At 40.6% G+C, this 16,326-nt stretch overlaps 1 protein-coding gene across 4 annotated transcripts in view; it reads left to right on the forward strand.

Annotated features, from left to right (window-relative positions):
• The first annotated feature begins 2,224 nt into the window (after positions 1 to 2,224).
• PPP2R3B (protein phosphatase 2 regulatory subunit B''beta) overlaps positions 2,225 to 16,326 on the forward strand; it is a 38,640-nt gene continuing 24,538 nt past the window's right edge. The window contains exons 1-2 of one of the 4 annotated variants that reach the window (XM_079972756.1): positions 2,225 to 2,408; positions 3,755 to 4,257. In XM_079972756.1, coding sequence (XP_079828882.1) covers positions 3,922 to 4,257 — 336 coding nt within the window. In that variant the 5' untranslated portion in view covers positions 2,225 to 2,408; positions 3,755 to 3,921. Of the gene's footprint in view, positions 2,409 to 2,668; positions 2,851 to 3,754; positions 4,258 to 15,022; positions 15,653 to 16,326 lie in introns of those variants that run through there. The other 3 variants (XM_079972758.1, XM_079972757.1, XM_079972759.1) reach the window with 3 other exon arrangements.

Consider the following 16,326-nt stretch of genomic DNA (forward strand, 5'->3'; position numbering starts at 1 on the left):
CCTACACCTGCTGTAGGCACACCTCAGCAGCAGCAGCATTTTATTTGCATGCCGCCTTTCCATAGTTGAAACTATGCTCAAGGCAGTTTACAACATGACAAGATCTACATACTTACAAACATAACAGAAATCATAAACAATAAATAAAACACATCAAAAAGTGCACAGCCAAATGGAAACAATTTCCACATAAATCATAAGATCTAAAACTAAAGATACAACATGTCAGGCACTAGCTAGGTTTGTTGGATCCGCCTGAACTCGGAGAGTGGCCTAGATACTCAACAATCTCCCACGCCAATCTTTCAGGGAAACCTGTCTGGTATGCCAATCTCTTCATCAAGGTTTTCTTGCTGAGCTTTTGAGGGACTTTGAGGTTCCCTACAATTCAGTTTAGAAATCAGTGGCTTAAGACAATGCCGTTAGCTCTTGTCCGAAATGAGATATCGATTCGGGACTTAGACCTTACTGTGTTACAACTGCATTTTGCCAGCCCACTTGTATTAATGGTCACCACCATGCAAATACAGACATCACTTTACATTTGGTCCATGATTGGATGGCAAGCTCTAAAACTGTAGCTTTTCACAATAAGGAAACTGAAGCACAAGAGATCAAATGGGAAAGGGTTCTCAAATATGTAATTGTTCTGTGGACACTTAGTAGGTGGCTTATGTTGTGCATCATATAACTGGCCTATTTTTTGCCTGGCTCCACCTCTCCTCTCATTTGCTATCACACGTACCACGTTCTGCTCAATTTACAATCCCTCAACATCCCTATGGCAACTGCAGCAGCTGTTTACATGGCAACGCAATAGGAAAATATTTAATGTATTTTTAACTCCACTTTAATGGAATTTAGCAGCTGGATACACGATGGCGAGTCAGCACCATATGACTGAGACAGCTAGCTTTTTCACCTCAGCCATCAGTACACTCTTAGGGAACTATGCTCCACAAGCCAGGAGTTATTGTTGGGTGGATATCCTTGGAACATGACAATATCCACACACAGCAGAAAGCTACCAAACACATTGGGATTTGGTGCGCACTCCAGTCCAGTTTTCATACCATCTGTGATACGAGAGACTGTATACAGTTCCGTCTTTCAATACATCTATGGCCCCATAATGCACTCTGTGTAGGGCTGCATTTGAAAAGTGCTCAAAACTCAAATTAGTATAAAATCCTCCAGCCAGACACTTTGATTCCATCTTGCTAATTTTGTGTGACCTGCACTGGCTGCTAGTTTGTATCTGGACTCAGTTCAAGGTGCTGTTGTTAACCTTTAAGCTCTAGATGGTTTGGGACCTGGGGACTTGTATGTTCCTTCCCACATGCTCCAATCCTCATCTGAGGCTCCGATCCAGATCCTTTGACCTTATGAGGCACACCTGACAGCAATCAGCACTAGGGCATTTTCTGTGGTGGCAACCCAGCCTATGGAATACTATACCTCTGGGCTGTTTAACAAGTCCTTTGACTAAATTCATTCATTTTTAGTGGTTAGCTGCATTGGAATTATTACTTCAAAGTATCCTGGGGACCTCTCTCAGAGCTGTAACTCCCAGCACCCTTAACAAACAACAATTCCCAGGTTTCGGGTGGGTGGGTGTGCTTAAAGGAATAGTGCATAAACAGCTCTCCTAGCTTAAGATGAATACCAATACAAGTTGTATGAATTTCAAGCTAGTTTTTCCTTCTCCCTTCCACCCAGGACAATGAAACTGTGGAGAACTCATTTTGTGACATTTGGGTTGATATTAACAAGGACACTGCCATACTATGCATTTCGGAACATAATCACGAAATCGCATTATTAAAGACTTGTGCATTTAGAAAACACCACAGAAAAATCCATTTTACAGATCGGCAGAGAATCTGTAGCCTGAAATACATCTGCGAATCCATAGCAGAGAACTCAAAAAGCCCCTGCAGAGCGGTCAAGAAAGTGAGCCAGTTTTCACATAAACACCCACCCATATATCCGTCAATCATTCAGACCCGCCCCTCCCCCGCAGCAGTAAGCGGCGAGCGCTTTCTTCCTTCGCTCCGCGGCGCGAGCGAACAAGCCAATCAGGCTTCTCCACCGCCCGGCGTCATCACAACGGCGATTTCGATTTCGCCGCCTCGCTGGCGTGCGCGTGCGCGCACCCACACGCCCTCCTCCGTTACCTGGGCTCATTTGCCCCAGAACGCATGCGTGCCCAAGGCGCGCATGCGTAAAAGAAGGGGGAGATGGGGGAACCACTTAAAAATAACGAACTTTTTAAAAGGACGACCGAGCGGGGGGCGGGAAAAGCAGTTTTCGCTTCTCTGGGCCACACCGGCGAGGGAGGAGTGGGGGGTGGGGGACAGACTCCCGAAAACCGGCCGGGCTAGGCAGTCAGGTAGCCACCCTGAAAGGTGAGTTCACCTCTTGGAGCCAAACGCCTCACAAGACACACCTGTTGCATCTCCTCACACATTGGCGGTGGGCGGGGAGGGATGCAGGCAGAAGTGGCCACGGCTGTGTTGCGGATAAAATAAACACTGGGCGGATGCAAAGTGCAAGGAGGCTCTTTTTTAAAGGTGGACTTTAAAAAGCCTCGGAAATATAGTCACCTGTAACCACGTAGCCCAACGTATGCAGTGCTTGGCTTACAGTCGCCCATGTGTGTTAGCCGAAGGTTGGGTGGCTTATTAGCCTTGGCGGCCTTTTTCTGCCCCTGTTTGCAGTAGCTGTTCAGCAAGGGGAAGTTTTTGGCTCGCATCAAGCGGGAAATTGTTAGGTTTCCCTGCTCGTTTCCCAGCTGCTAAAGGCCTGGCACCCAAACAGAAGAGAGTCGCCCAGATTGGAGAGGCTCAGGTACTTAACACACGATGAGTTTGTTCTTCAAAAACTCACTGACAGATCCTTAATCCTTAAAACTAAACAGGAATAAGCATAAATAGGTGCAAAAACTATTTATTCCTTGATCAGTATGCCTTAATCTGTTATAAGGATGTGATGTTAACTTGTCTTTTAGAAAGAGAGGAGGGATTATTTTATTTCTTTCAGAAAATGTGTATACTGCTTACAACCCTCAAAGTGCTTTACAAATGATAAAACCTTAAAATTGAGGGGAGAGGAAACAACTCTACTTTAAAACAGACAGAAGTTAAAATACTAAAACAGATTACAATTACCTCAACTTTCTAAGCATAGTGATTCTTCATGATCTTAGACCTATTCCATTTTTCTCCCTTGGTGTTTTCCTAATATGTTCTCAAATGAAATATCTTTACATTGAAATTTTGTAGCCAGATCAAACCTTCTTTGCTTATGGTCTGAGGCCTTTGCAAAAATTCAAACAAAGATATACAATAAGTCATTTATAAATAAAAATGTATTATGCTATGTATGCTATGTGTTATGCTATGGATGTTAAACACACTCAATATAAGCCAGAATCAAGGATAAAAAGGAATAAAATAAAGGATAATAAAACCATCACACCAGGGCATCATCATTACTGTTTATACCTATCTCTAAAATCTCTCCTACTCTGATACTTGTGAAGCAGCCGGTGCAAAAAGGGTCATGAGAGATGAGTTAACCTGGCTTCCAAGTGAGAAGTGGTAGGTTGGGAAGCTGTATCAGTGGCAAGGGCATGAATGCAACTCCTTGGGTGCATGTCCAGTATGATTGGTGGTTATTTTATGTTTTAATTGTATTCATGCTGTGTTTGTTGTATATTTCTTTGGTATTAATATGCTTCTCACTGCTTTAGGTTCCTTTGACCCGAAAAGCAGAATATAAATGAACGACAGCATTACATCAGAATTTCTGAAGAAATACTGTGGGGGTTTTTTCAGGAAGTAAGGTGGAAAACTCTAGAATCTGAATTGAGAACTGCAGCCATTTTGTTGAGGCATAAAGCAGAGAAAGGGAGAAAAAATGCCAGTTCTGAAGCCTGTAGTAAAAATGAAAGTGGACGAACTCTTTTTGCGCTGGTTGAGTGATGCCTCAACTCAGGTGATGCTCAAGGACTGCTTAAGAAGTATAACTAACAAGGAGAAGATTGAAATCGGTAGTGGTGATGCTCGGAACAATGAACATATTCTTGGCCATATAAATTGTGTCTCGAAGCAAAGCATGCTGGGGAATTTGATGTCTACTTTGACTACTACAAGCCCTCCTCATCTATCTACTGCTCTCCCACTGGGGACGCCAACAAGCCCAAGGAGCTTTTCTAATATTCGAGGTAAACGCAGATCTTCAAGCACCAAAAGTGTAAGTGGTTTTTTGCTATTTGGGCAGGTAAGCCCATTTAAGCACATTTAAGATAAGCTATGAATGTTTGCTTTATGGTACTCACCAATTTTTGTCATTTTGGACACAAATAAGGGCTGTAAAGGTTGGCTTCATCTGCTGTGAGCTACACATGGTTTACTAGTGCAATGAACATTTAACCCCAAATCAATAATAAAATGGCATTGTAGGTATCATAGAGTGCAAGAATCTTCTTTGTTTTTGAAAAAAAAATCAACCTTTTAAAATAAAATCTAGATGTGACTTGAGCATGTTGGTCTGTAGGAAATTCCATACAGCTGTTTTTCCCCATTATAAACTGGAAATGAGGGCTCATCCAGATTTTCACTTGTCCTGCTGCATTCCCCTGGGGAAACCTGATCTTTACCAATGAATTGAACCAAAGGTCAGTTGGTTTTTTTGCAGTTTGATGTTTGCTCCAATTCAGCTCTATAAAGAGCACATTTTCCCTGGGAAAGCGGTGTAGCAAACTGAAAAGAGCTGCTCAGGCCCGTACTTTCTAGGCATGGGAAAAACAGAAATCATAAAAGTATCTTATGGGGAAAAATAGTGACTATTATGCGTGTTTGGTGTTACTACAATTGGTTTTGTAACAAACAATAGAAGTGACTTTTAAGTGCTCAACCCTATAACTTGTAAACATTTAGGTAGTGAGGTTGTGGGGTATCGGCAGTTGTTCCAGCATATCACTAGCAGACATGGAAATGCTTATGATGAATCACAAATATGAAATAAGTTTCATTGCTGATGGCAGTAGCACTGGGTTGCTTCCAACTGAACCTTACTCAGACTAGGTTAATTTCAATGGGTCTAACCGTCATGTTTATTATCACCAATGCGTCTGCACTTGAGCAGAGCTAGCGTTGACTTCCACCTATTGTATTGGCTGTCTCTCAGGCCTTGTCTTCTGTCTTCCTTTATTGTTATGTTGAACTTCAGTTTTTTACACTCTAACAGAGCAAAGAACCTAACAGCTGTGGCAGTATTCAGAATGCCATGCAGCTGATACCATTTCCTCAGTTCCTTCAGATATGAGCTATTTATAACCTGTGAATTTATTTATTTATTGTAGTTGTCAGCACTTGCTCCCTTGTATGGCACCTTGCATCAGCTGTTAATGGTCTCTGTCTAATGAATAGCATACCAGGCATCACTGATGGTACAGAACCACAAGCATGGCTTCATTAGTGACTTTGTTTTTAATGAACGTTCTTTGCTTATTAGGGCTTCCTCCATTCACGAAGGACTTCAAATAGTGCGGAATAAGAATTAGAGCTTATTTTATTACTATGTCTACTGTTTCTAACTGTAGTATTCACATATTAAGAATGATACACTGTGAAATAATATCCTAAAACGCTCTTTGAACTATGAAGTGCCTTGATTTCATGGACTGTAGTTTTGATATTTATCTTGTAAAAGATCGGTATGATGATGATTTTATGTAGAGCATTTGTACCCCAATCTTCAACTAAAAGGGTTCCCAGGATGGCTTACATGCAGTCAATAAAAACAAGGTTGTTCCTGCCTTAAGGCTTACAACATATAATATAAAAAAGCAACACACAAGGGGGAAGGGACAGGAAAGGAAGAGGAAAAATCAAATTCAAGTACCAGTTCTTAAACAGTTGTTTTTATATTTAGCAACTGACCAGTACTCTATGTTATAAGCTGACAACCAGTTTCATAATGCCACTTTACTTTCTAGGGCATGGGTGGGGAAACTGTGACCCTCCAGGGTGGCTGCAAGAGTACTTTGACATAGAACCTGCAGTTCGCACACTGTCTTGTTGCGTGGGGGCAGGGAGCAAGGCCAATATTTGATCAAAGTTTTTTTTTGTTTAAATTTCTAACCCACCTCTTATTAAGGTCCTGAGGAGAAACAGTAATTTGGAAAAATATAATCATATCTAGCCCCAGCCAATAAAAAACTACTTAATTTTTCTCTCTCTCTTCCAATGAGCTTGTCCCAGAAACAATCAGTACCAAAAATGTGCCTCCTTTTTCTCGTTCAGTTTATATGCTGATTGTTTGAACAGTAAAAACAAAATAAAAAAAATCCTTCCAGTAGCACCTTAAAGACCAACTAAGTTAGTTCTTGGTATGAGCTTTCGTGTGCATGCACACTTCTTCAGATACACTGAAACAGAAGTCACCAGACCCTTCTATATAGTGAGAAGGTGGGGAGGGGTATTACTCAGAAGGGTGGTGGGATTGGGTGATAGCTATCTGCCAATCACCCAATCCCACCACCCTTCTGAGTAAAACCCCTCCCCACCTTCTCACTATATAGAAGGGTCTGGTGACTTCTGTTTCAGTGTATCTGAAGAAGTGTGCATGCACACGAAAGCTCATACCAAGAACTAACTTAGTTGGTCTTTAGGGTGCTACTGGAAGGAATTTTTTTATTTTGTTTTGACTATGGCAGACCAACACGGCTACCTATCTGTTTGAACGGTAGCAACAGTCCTGATAGCACCTTGTCTAGTTCTGGTATTGCAGATATCTTGACAAAGTGCTAGGGTGCTGCTGGGCTAGTGGAGGCTGCTATGAAGCTGCAAATGGTGCAAATTAGTGTGATAGTACAGTTTGTGAGCATTCAAAATGTAATCTCTTGGGAGTAAAACCTGCTGATTAGTTACAGTATTCTTGTAAGCGTTGGGCTTATGGGAGGAAAATGCAAAGGGGGAAAATACACAATTGGAGCATGTTTTGTGTGAATGTATTGAACATCAAAAATCTCAAAAGTTAAAGGATAAGTTACATATAAATATAGATATATGATCAGCATGAATATGAGACATAAATTTATTTATAAAACCCAAGTGTAAGTATAGAATGGATATAAGCATATTTCCCATATGCAGTATTTATAAGCACTACATGTAATCAGTCCCTATTCCAGCTATTTCCATGTAATCATACATTCACTTAAGACATTTAAAAAGGCTCTTGGAGCAACTTACAAACATCAGTACTAAAACAGTCTCCGCTGTCAGACTTACAACCTAAACAAGACATAACACACAAGCAGGTGGATATAGTTGCACTGCTTATAACAGTTATATAGCTCTGTCTATGCAGTTCTGGCTGTTTAGAAAAGAAGCAGCTCCTTGCTAATGTCAGTTGCAGTTCTGACATTGCACAAACTTCTAATTGTGTATATATCTCTTATTTGGCTTGTATTTCCTTAACCTTTTTGTCACTTTGATAATTCCCAATTGTTCTCATAACTCTCTAATTAGATATGTTGGGTTTATGGGTCATCTTCCAAGCTTTTGTATTAAAAAAAAATCTAGCAAGATCTGCACACACACCCTGCAATGTTTAGGCTTAGAATAAACCTTCCATTGGAGACAACAGAACGCTTTTCCCCCAAGCCCAATTGCAATGAGAGAGGGAAGGATTAATTGTTACCTCCCTACTTGGGACCCTCAAAGTTGTCCCTTCCCTGTTGCAATTAGGCTTGAAAGAAGCCTTTTTAAAATAGCCAGTAGATGGGCTTTTTCAAGCCTAATATCAATGGAGGAAGGATGGGGGGGGGACCTGCAGGTGTCAAAGAAAACCTCTGCAGACAGACATGTGTCAATGGGTACCATGCTAATGACTTGTCCTGTGCCATATCCAGTTGAGAAGAGTGACAGGAAGCATTTGAGTTAAACCTTGAAGGAGAGTGTTAGATTGGGAGAGGTGTTCTGGCCATGCTCTTCAAACTTAGGATGGTGGATACTGAGCCATAAATAAGTTTGCGTTTAATTAAAAATTTTCATCCCAGTGGCAATGGGAATTCATACCTTTCTTATGAAATATAGCTTATGTGAACAGTTGTCTTCAAGGGCAAGCATCAAATTCCTCCTGCTAATCATCTTGCTAAAAATAGATCTTCTATTCTTAAAGATACATGTTTGCTATCCCTGTTCATCATGCTAAAGAGATCCCAGTGTAAGCAAGAAAAACTGTTGTATATCCACAATGCGGGCGACAAAGCACAAGTGGTAAGCCAAGACAAACTTTGGTTATAGCTCATGGTTTGTTCACAGCAACACAAACCTTGAGTCTGGTTTCAGATGTAAACTGGCTTAGCTCCCAATAGCAAGGCAGGAGTGAAACAGCCACAATTTTCTTGTTGTGCTCCGGCACACTTGTTTATTGATGCTACACTATAGTTTGCCATAGCATTACAATCAGGCCAGGCCATAGTATTGTAAATGTTTAGGATTGTGTTTGTTTTTATCAACTTCTAGAAATTAGGAAAATTACATTTTCTAGATGCTGGTTGAATCCAAAAGGTTCTTTGGACAATCAGGGTGAGGGTGGGTGTGTCGACAATTCTGCTGATTTTCCACCCAGCTCTTGCCATTCTGGAGGGGCCCCAAGCAGATTTATAAAGGAGGATATAAGGGCTACATCACGAAGGAGGAAAAAAGTCCCATTGTATTAGCAGAACATTGCTTATGGTTCTTAAGTGCTAAGACATCATTTGTTTTTTTCATAATGTATAAACTGTTGTACTTCCAGAGAATACTCCAAGCAGTGTACAGAAATATAATTTAAAACACAATACTGTTCATAGAATTGTTGAAACATAAAAACCAAGACTTTTTTTAGAAGGTTTGTGAGAAAAGAAAGGTTTTCAACAAACATATACCATGTACTTCAACTTACCAAACTAGCATCTTCTATTCATTACTCTATTTCATATAGAGTCCTTTTCATATTTCATTGAGACAAATGAAAGATGTGCTTGAGCTTCTAAAATGCAGGAGCCCTGCTAGGGGAATGGATATTATTATTATTATTATTATTATTATTAATATTTCTTACTTGATTAACATGCAACCACTTGTTTTGCGGGGCAGGGGGATAATATCGCTATGACTGCACTTCTGGTTGTGTGAAATTGGTTGGCCCTGTTCTAAATAGTGTCTACATAGTATGTTGGGCATTCTCTGCTCATGTTCTGCAATTCTGGTGCACTCAGCTTTTAAAGCTGCACAGAAGTATTATGTGTGGCTTTTTAAAAGCTGACTTTGCATTCCAGGCTTCCATTCCCTAAATTGCAGTATCTCCATAGAAGCAGCAGAACAGAACGTACAGGAAATGGTTCTGACGCTATAATTAAAGTGAGACTCTGAAGGCCAAAACTGCAAGTTTTGCAGGGCAATCCTATGCATGTCTGTTCAGAAGTGTTACTTACGGTATATTAAGGTGGTACCTGTGCAATTTATCATAATATAGTTTTCCCCCAAAAAAACTTTATTTTCAGTAAATACGTTTTTGAAAGGATTAGTTAAACAAGACAGATTATTTATGATGAATTGCCTTGATATGTCTGTGTCTTGATTAATGTCTATGCTTAAAAGCAGGCATTGAGGAAACTATGCAGTGTTAGAAACTGAGATATGAAAGCTAGGAGCTACCCGGTAAGTGGCACCTTAAGCCTAGGTTATGGGCGCAACAACGCAATGTCTAGGCACACTTTTTTATAAGAAGAATACAAAGCTGAAATGAATGAACTGCAGGCCTTAACTTCAGCCACTTTTGTCCGCTGATTTGTCTTGCCAATGCTTGCATTTCTTAGTTCATTCTTTTTTCTGGTAAAGTTTTTCTGAGTTCTTTCTGTGCCTCCAGATAGGATATTCTTTGGTCTTTCATAGATTTAATTCCTTGCCTTGGGATGCCATCAGAGAGTATAGAACCCAGGTGAATTTTCATCCACATCGAGTTCTTCTGTGAATATTTCCCACCTATCTCTTGTCTGTTTTGTGTTAGATGTCCGTTGGAAGGAATCCAGAATTATCTGCCTGCCTGTGTGATTATCATATAATTTGGAGCATAATGCCATTTCCTTCAGTGTGAAAGTTGACTTTAAAGAGACCTCTTTTTAAGGTGCCCCCTCCCTCCCTCCCTTGTCAGAGATGCTTCCTGTGGGTGTAATAGTGAGGAGACATTGTTAGGGTTCACTGAGGAGCGTTTCAGGCCGAATCCCTGGGTCTGGCTCTTTAATGATATTTTGCAATTATAGTTTATATACACAGACTGATGTGCAGGCTTGCTACAAAATGTTGCCTGGCTTTATTTATTTCATTACATTTGGATCCCACCTTTTATCCAGGGAGCTTAAGGTGGCATACATGGTTCTCTCCCTCTCCCTATTTCATCCTCACAACAACCCTGTGAGGTAAGTTAGGCTGAGAGACAGTGACTGGCCCAAGGTCACCCAGGGAGCTTCATGGCAGTGTTAAACCAGTGTTATGGGCACAAGAATGGAATGTCTAGGCACACTTTTTTAATAACAAGAATACAAAGCTGAAAATGAATGAACTGCAACTAAAATATTATGTTTATTTTTCACATGGTCTAGTCCTTCCCCTGCCCACCGCCCTAATATTCTTAAAAGAGTCTCTTCTCTAGTCTTCATGGAGTAGCTGGAAGTGGGGAGGCAGAAAAAGTTCTTCCTTTCCTTCCACTCTGCAGTTTTAATCTGAAATCTTAGATGCAGTACTGCACCCAGAGCTCAGAAACTGCTAGCGCTAATTAAATTCCCTGTTGCAAAATGTGCATAGAACAATGGGAATTTTGAACACTGGTTCAAAATGTCGCAATTGAAAAGGATCTTTCTCTTGTCTTCACCAGCAGACATCTGTCAGCAGAAAGATGGCAAGAAGGGTCTAGAAGTTGAGTGAGATTTTTAAACAGGCAAATATGCTTCCTTCTGGAAGCAAATTCCAATACAACATGTTTTCAAAATCCTCAATATCAGGTTATCTGTGTGAAAAATATTGGTGCCTAAAACTGACCACTGTTACTCTAAAGAAGCAATGCAGAAGAAAGAAGCAGCAGCTAAGCTAGCTGCTGGAGGCTGGAAAGCCAGACAGGATGTTTGTGACTGTTGCCATGGCAATAAAGGGGCAGTCCATTCTCCGTATTGAGCACAGGATGTGAGCTCAGTGTGTGACTTATGACCTGTACAGGATGTGCATGGGTGGAGTCAGTTTGAGTTTCTCTTTGTTGTTCGAAGAGTGCAGACATCTTTATCTGTATGGCTGCTAAAGACAGGAATAAAAGCATGTAAATACGTTTCTGTCTGAGTCTGATTCCCCTCCCTGGGGATATGCAGGGAGGAGGAGAAGCAGTGGTGTGTTTTTCTCACAGTCTGGGAAAAATCGCCGATACGGACCTCATCTGTTTTCCTGCCGGGAGTCGCGGGAGGGAGGTCAAAAGGAATTCAGCCGGTGCCTGGAGACTGGCACATCCCTCTGACCGAGGCAGAATTCCAACACTCAAACCAACTGTGTGTGGGAAAAGAAGTAGTTGATTCAGCTCCCTTTCTGGGCCTGATGAGATGCTATGTATTCTACCAGCCTCTCCCCCTGTCAAGGAGAAACTAGAAGCAGGCATCAGGATCACAGAGACTCTTTTCTATGCCCTCACTGCAGGGAGACACAAACCTCCAAGTTGTGGTTACAGTATTTAGTTGCAGGCTCTTTCTCAACATTAGGTTTTCTCCTCTAGGTTTTAAAACCCTTGACACTCTCTTTCCTATGATGGATCTGTTTAGACGACAAAGATAACACAACATGCATCACCCAGGGAGGGTTTCCTTTCCTTTCCTTTCCTAAACAGGGAGCTAGCTGGCCTTTGATAGATTTGTCTTTTCCTGCCTATTGCACTGCCATTATATGGAAATTATGAAGCAAGATAATCCCACAGTTATATTAGTTTGCTGGAGAATGAGAGTGACATAGTTTTTCTTGAAGTTCTTTGGATTTTTCAGAAGAATTAGCAGCTGCTTTCCAGTTACTTCAATAACTCTCATTCTACTCAACAGGATATAATTTAACAGGCTGTATCTTCGACAACTTTTCATTGAACATAAGGAAAACCTTAAAGTTTGTTTTGCATGTTAAATTCTTGCTTTTACAAGCTACTCTTCTGGATTAAGTGAAACCTCACTTGTCTACTAAAGCAATACAGTCACCCTGCAATTTAGAAGCATTTAAGTTGTGCACATTCAGCTTTACGAGCTTGACTATTTATTTACTTTTTTAATTAGAAAGAGGGCATGTGTCGGGGCAAAAAGACTTTGGCAGTCTCATTGAATCCAATGTATTTTGACTACACACAGTTGCAGCTTTAGGCACGATTTCCAGAATGTAACCCCCATGTAAGTTGCAGGCTTACTGTATAGGGATTGGAACCAGATCCATTCTGCTAGTATTTTACTCTTAAGTCACAAATCTCAGCTATGCTTGTGTATATGCTTGCCAATTTGCTCCCCTTTCAGAAAGCTAAACTGTTCTTCCTGGCAGGGCTATCCCCATTAGCCAACCGCCTAGGATGCCAGCATTTCAAAGTTGAGTGTCCCAGTTATGCTGTTGGAGAGAGAGCCACTGCCTGTACTTTTGGTTGAGATGAAGGCACAAAGACTCAGCTCCTTGGCTGGGTGATATCCCTTGCATTCCAAGGGACACGACAGTGATCCTTCTGATCTTGATCAGCTGTCCAGGACATAGACACAGTTGTAAAGGAGAGGAAGTAAACAAGCAGCAGACAGTAAAAATGAATATGAGAAAGTACTGAATGGAATCTTCACAGTGTTCAGTTGGGGCAGCCCTGCTCCCACATTCCATTCTTCCCTCTAATACAAGTCTTCCAATTGGAAACAAACATTGGTTCCTCTTTTCTCCCTTTGCCTTCTCCTTTGCCTTCAAACGTTGCCCTTCAGAAATCCAGCCACTGCATGTCTCAGATATCCCTCCCACCCACGTCTCTCAAACTATTTTCACTTGCCTCCTGTGATTTCTTCTCCACATCTCCTTTCCCACCTAATTTCTAACTTCCTGGCCTACCTGGATGGTAAACGCTTCAAGTCTTTTATACTGAGCCCTTTGCTTTGAGAATATTGCCTAGTAACAACAACGTTCTAAACTTCCAGAGACTAACATTGGCCAGAATAATGTCTTTTAAATAAAAACTACACCAAGCATACTGGACATTTTCTTTGACCTAACAACAAACCATTTCCCCTAAGAGATAGTAAGTACAAAAAGAAAAATATTTCCAGAAAACCAGCAAAGTGTATGCAAGAAAAGGCACAGCACCTTTCAACATGCTAGTGTCTCTCATCAACTGCTCAACCCATTCAAAATAATTCATTTCATATCCTGTCTAACCAAAATTGGCATGAACCATCCTCAAACATCTCTCTCTTACACTGTCAAGTTTCAAATCAGTCCATTGAACCATTTTCTAACTAGAAGTCATAGAAGCTATTCCCTCCCTGATTTCTCATTATATTAATGGAATGTGATTCAGCTGACTCACTCTTAACATCAGGCCATCACTGATCTTACATAAGAACAGTGCTGCTGGATCAGGCCAGGCCTATTTATTTCACCTTTCTGTTCTCATAGTGGCTAGACAAGTGTCAGTTGAAAGGTTACAAACCCATGATCAGAATAGTTCTCTCCTATAGGAATTCCATAATTCAACAATGTACCTATGACGAATTGTTTCCTCGTCCTGAATCTCCTCTATTATTTAGCTTCATAGGTTGTCCCCTAGTTCTAACATAACGAGAGGAGGAGAAAAATGTCTCAACAGGAATGGACACCACTAATTAGCACAGCATCTTAGGTTCAATCCTTGGTTTCTCCAGGTAGGGCTGGAAAAGACTCCTGCCTGAAACCCAGAAGAGCCAGTCAGTGTAGATACAGTGGTACCCCGGGTTACAGATGCTTCAGGTTACAGACTCTGCTAACCCAGAAATAGTACCTCGGGTTAAGAACTTTGCTTCAGAATGAGAATAGAAATCGTGCCGCAGTGGCAGGCCCCATTAGCTAAAGTGGTACCTCAGGTTAAGAACAGTTTAAGGTTAAGAACGTACCTCCAGAACAAATTAAGTTCTTAACCCAAGGTACCACTGTATTTCTGATTTAGTTGCACCAATGGTCTGATTCAGTATGAGGCAGCCTCCTAGCTTCTCCAAACCATACATAATTGTATACACCTCTATCATATTCTCCCCCTCCCTCTTACTTGCCTTTTAAACACACATACACACACTTGTCACAAACTTTCTAGGAAGAATTCAGAAACATTTGATTTACTTGGTACTTGGTACAATTTATACAGCATGGTACCCAACTAAGTGAGCAACAGAACTTCCCTTTCCTCTCCTCTGCCCCATGACCTCTCCAGATCTGCACTCAAAACAAATACACCCTCAAAACAAATACACAGAGTTTGAGAACCCTCAAAACAAATACACAGGGATGGGAGAGGTAGGAGAGGTCCCATTACATGGCCAATAATCATTGCATCCCACTATTTTGTTGGATGGAATCCATAATATTTCCATTTTTGTGGCTGTATATGATATAGCCATTATGTGGTAAATGAAGACACATACACACAAATTCAAATCCAATGTGTATAAATTACATATCAAGATTTAGGATAACCAGGGTACAAGAAATACATTCATTCAAATGTGTCAGAAAAATAATAAAGGATAAAGGAAAATTGATTGCCAAATAATAACCATTATTTATTGTCATGTCAATGTTCCTTCTTAAAAATACCCACCCCCCAAAGAAGGAAAAAAAGAGTTAAGCTTTTTATTTTTATTTTTTGCTTTGGCATTACTATAACTGCTTATTTTTATACAAGCACGTAGATCCACAATTTATCTTAAGGTGGCTTTCATTTCTGACATACAAAACACTCAAAGGGCTTTGCAAGTTTGGAAGCGCCTGCAAGCCTTAATCCTTCAATAGCCTACTTTGAGACTTGAGCAGTTGTGACTTGTGACAAAAGGAAGAGGAAGAGAGGAAGCTACAAAACCACTACGTCTGGTATTTTCATGTTCCTCCCTGGTTGGTTTCATTAAATTGGAAGTTACTTTTATTGATGGTTTTGAAGTGCCACTTTTATAACAGGCTTGTGTCTTTTTCCATACTCTACCATACCATTAAGACTTTGGAATGCATGGAGTAAGGGGCAGGCTCCCAAAGTGACTTTCCAATCTGTGTCCGCAGTTCTAGCCAAGTTCCCTTTTAATGTATGGAGCAGGCTAAGTTGAACTCGCTCTCAGAATAACACAGAAGTAAAACGCAGCTGCTGCTTTAAGTGGCACTGTGTGATAATAGGACTCTGCTGTTTACTGGAACTCAAGTGCCTGGACTGGTACACGCACAAGCAGTATATGAAATCTGAAAACATGAGGATAAAGGAGATTTCTTTACGGCAAGATCCTGATCTACGAAAGGAATTGGCATTGCTAGCTCGGGGATGTGATTTTGTTCTGCCTTCCAGATTCAAGAAGAGACTCAAAGCTTTCCAGCAAGTCCAGGTTTGTTTACCATTATGAGTTTGACTGGACTGTGTGTGTGTAATATTTTGAGGGATTGGGGGGGGGGGTTCATGCTGTTTGAGTGGAAACTAGCCAGATATGCCTTGAACTTTGAAAAGCCCAAGTGGTTTTATTAGGTTAGTATAAAAACAAATACACCTGCGTTTGAATATGGCTACTTTGTTCCTGTTATTGTTGCTACTGTTTGCCTTGAGACATTCTGTTTGTTACACTCGGTATGTAAAAGCGGGGTGTTGAACAATATAACTTTCCCCAGCATAAGTGTTCCTTTTTTAGCCTATGAATGTGAAACTGCTCAGTAGAAAATAAACAATTAATAGTCATTTGCATACTTATCTATCCTAGCCATCTTGCATAATGAAATGCATTTTTAAAGTTCATGTCCAGCATCCTGTTATAAATGTTATCCAGTTCGTGTTATACATAAGGGAATGTTATTTCTCAACTTACCATGATTTCCTACTGTATAGTATTGTAACCTGATCAGGAGAAAATACTGATCTTAGTTGCTTATAATACATTGATGACCACCATGCATTTTAATGTTTAATCTTTTCACTATGCCTTTTAGCACCCTGACAAAGCTGTATTTAGTTGATGCGAACATATTCAAAATTGCATAGTTAGACAGAAAAGTAAAATCTTTTCCTCAA

This window comes from Podarcis cretensis (assembly GCF_951804945.1).
Source record: "Podarcis cretensis genome assembly, chromosome: 4".
NCBI classification, from domain to species: domain Eukaryota; kingdom Metazoa; phylum Chordata; class Lepidosauria; order Squamata; family Lacertidae; genus Podarcis; species Podarcis cretensis.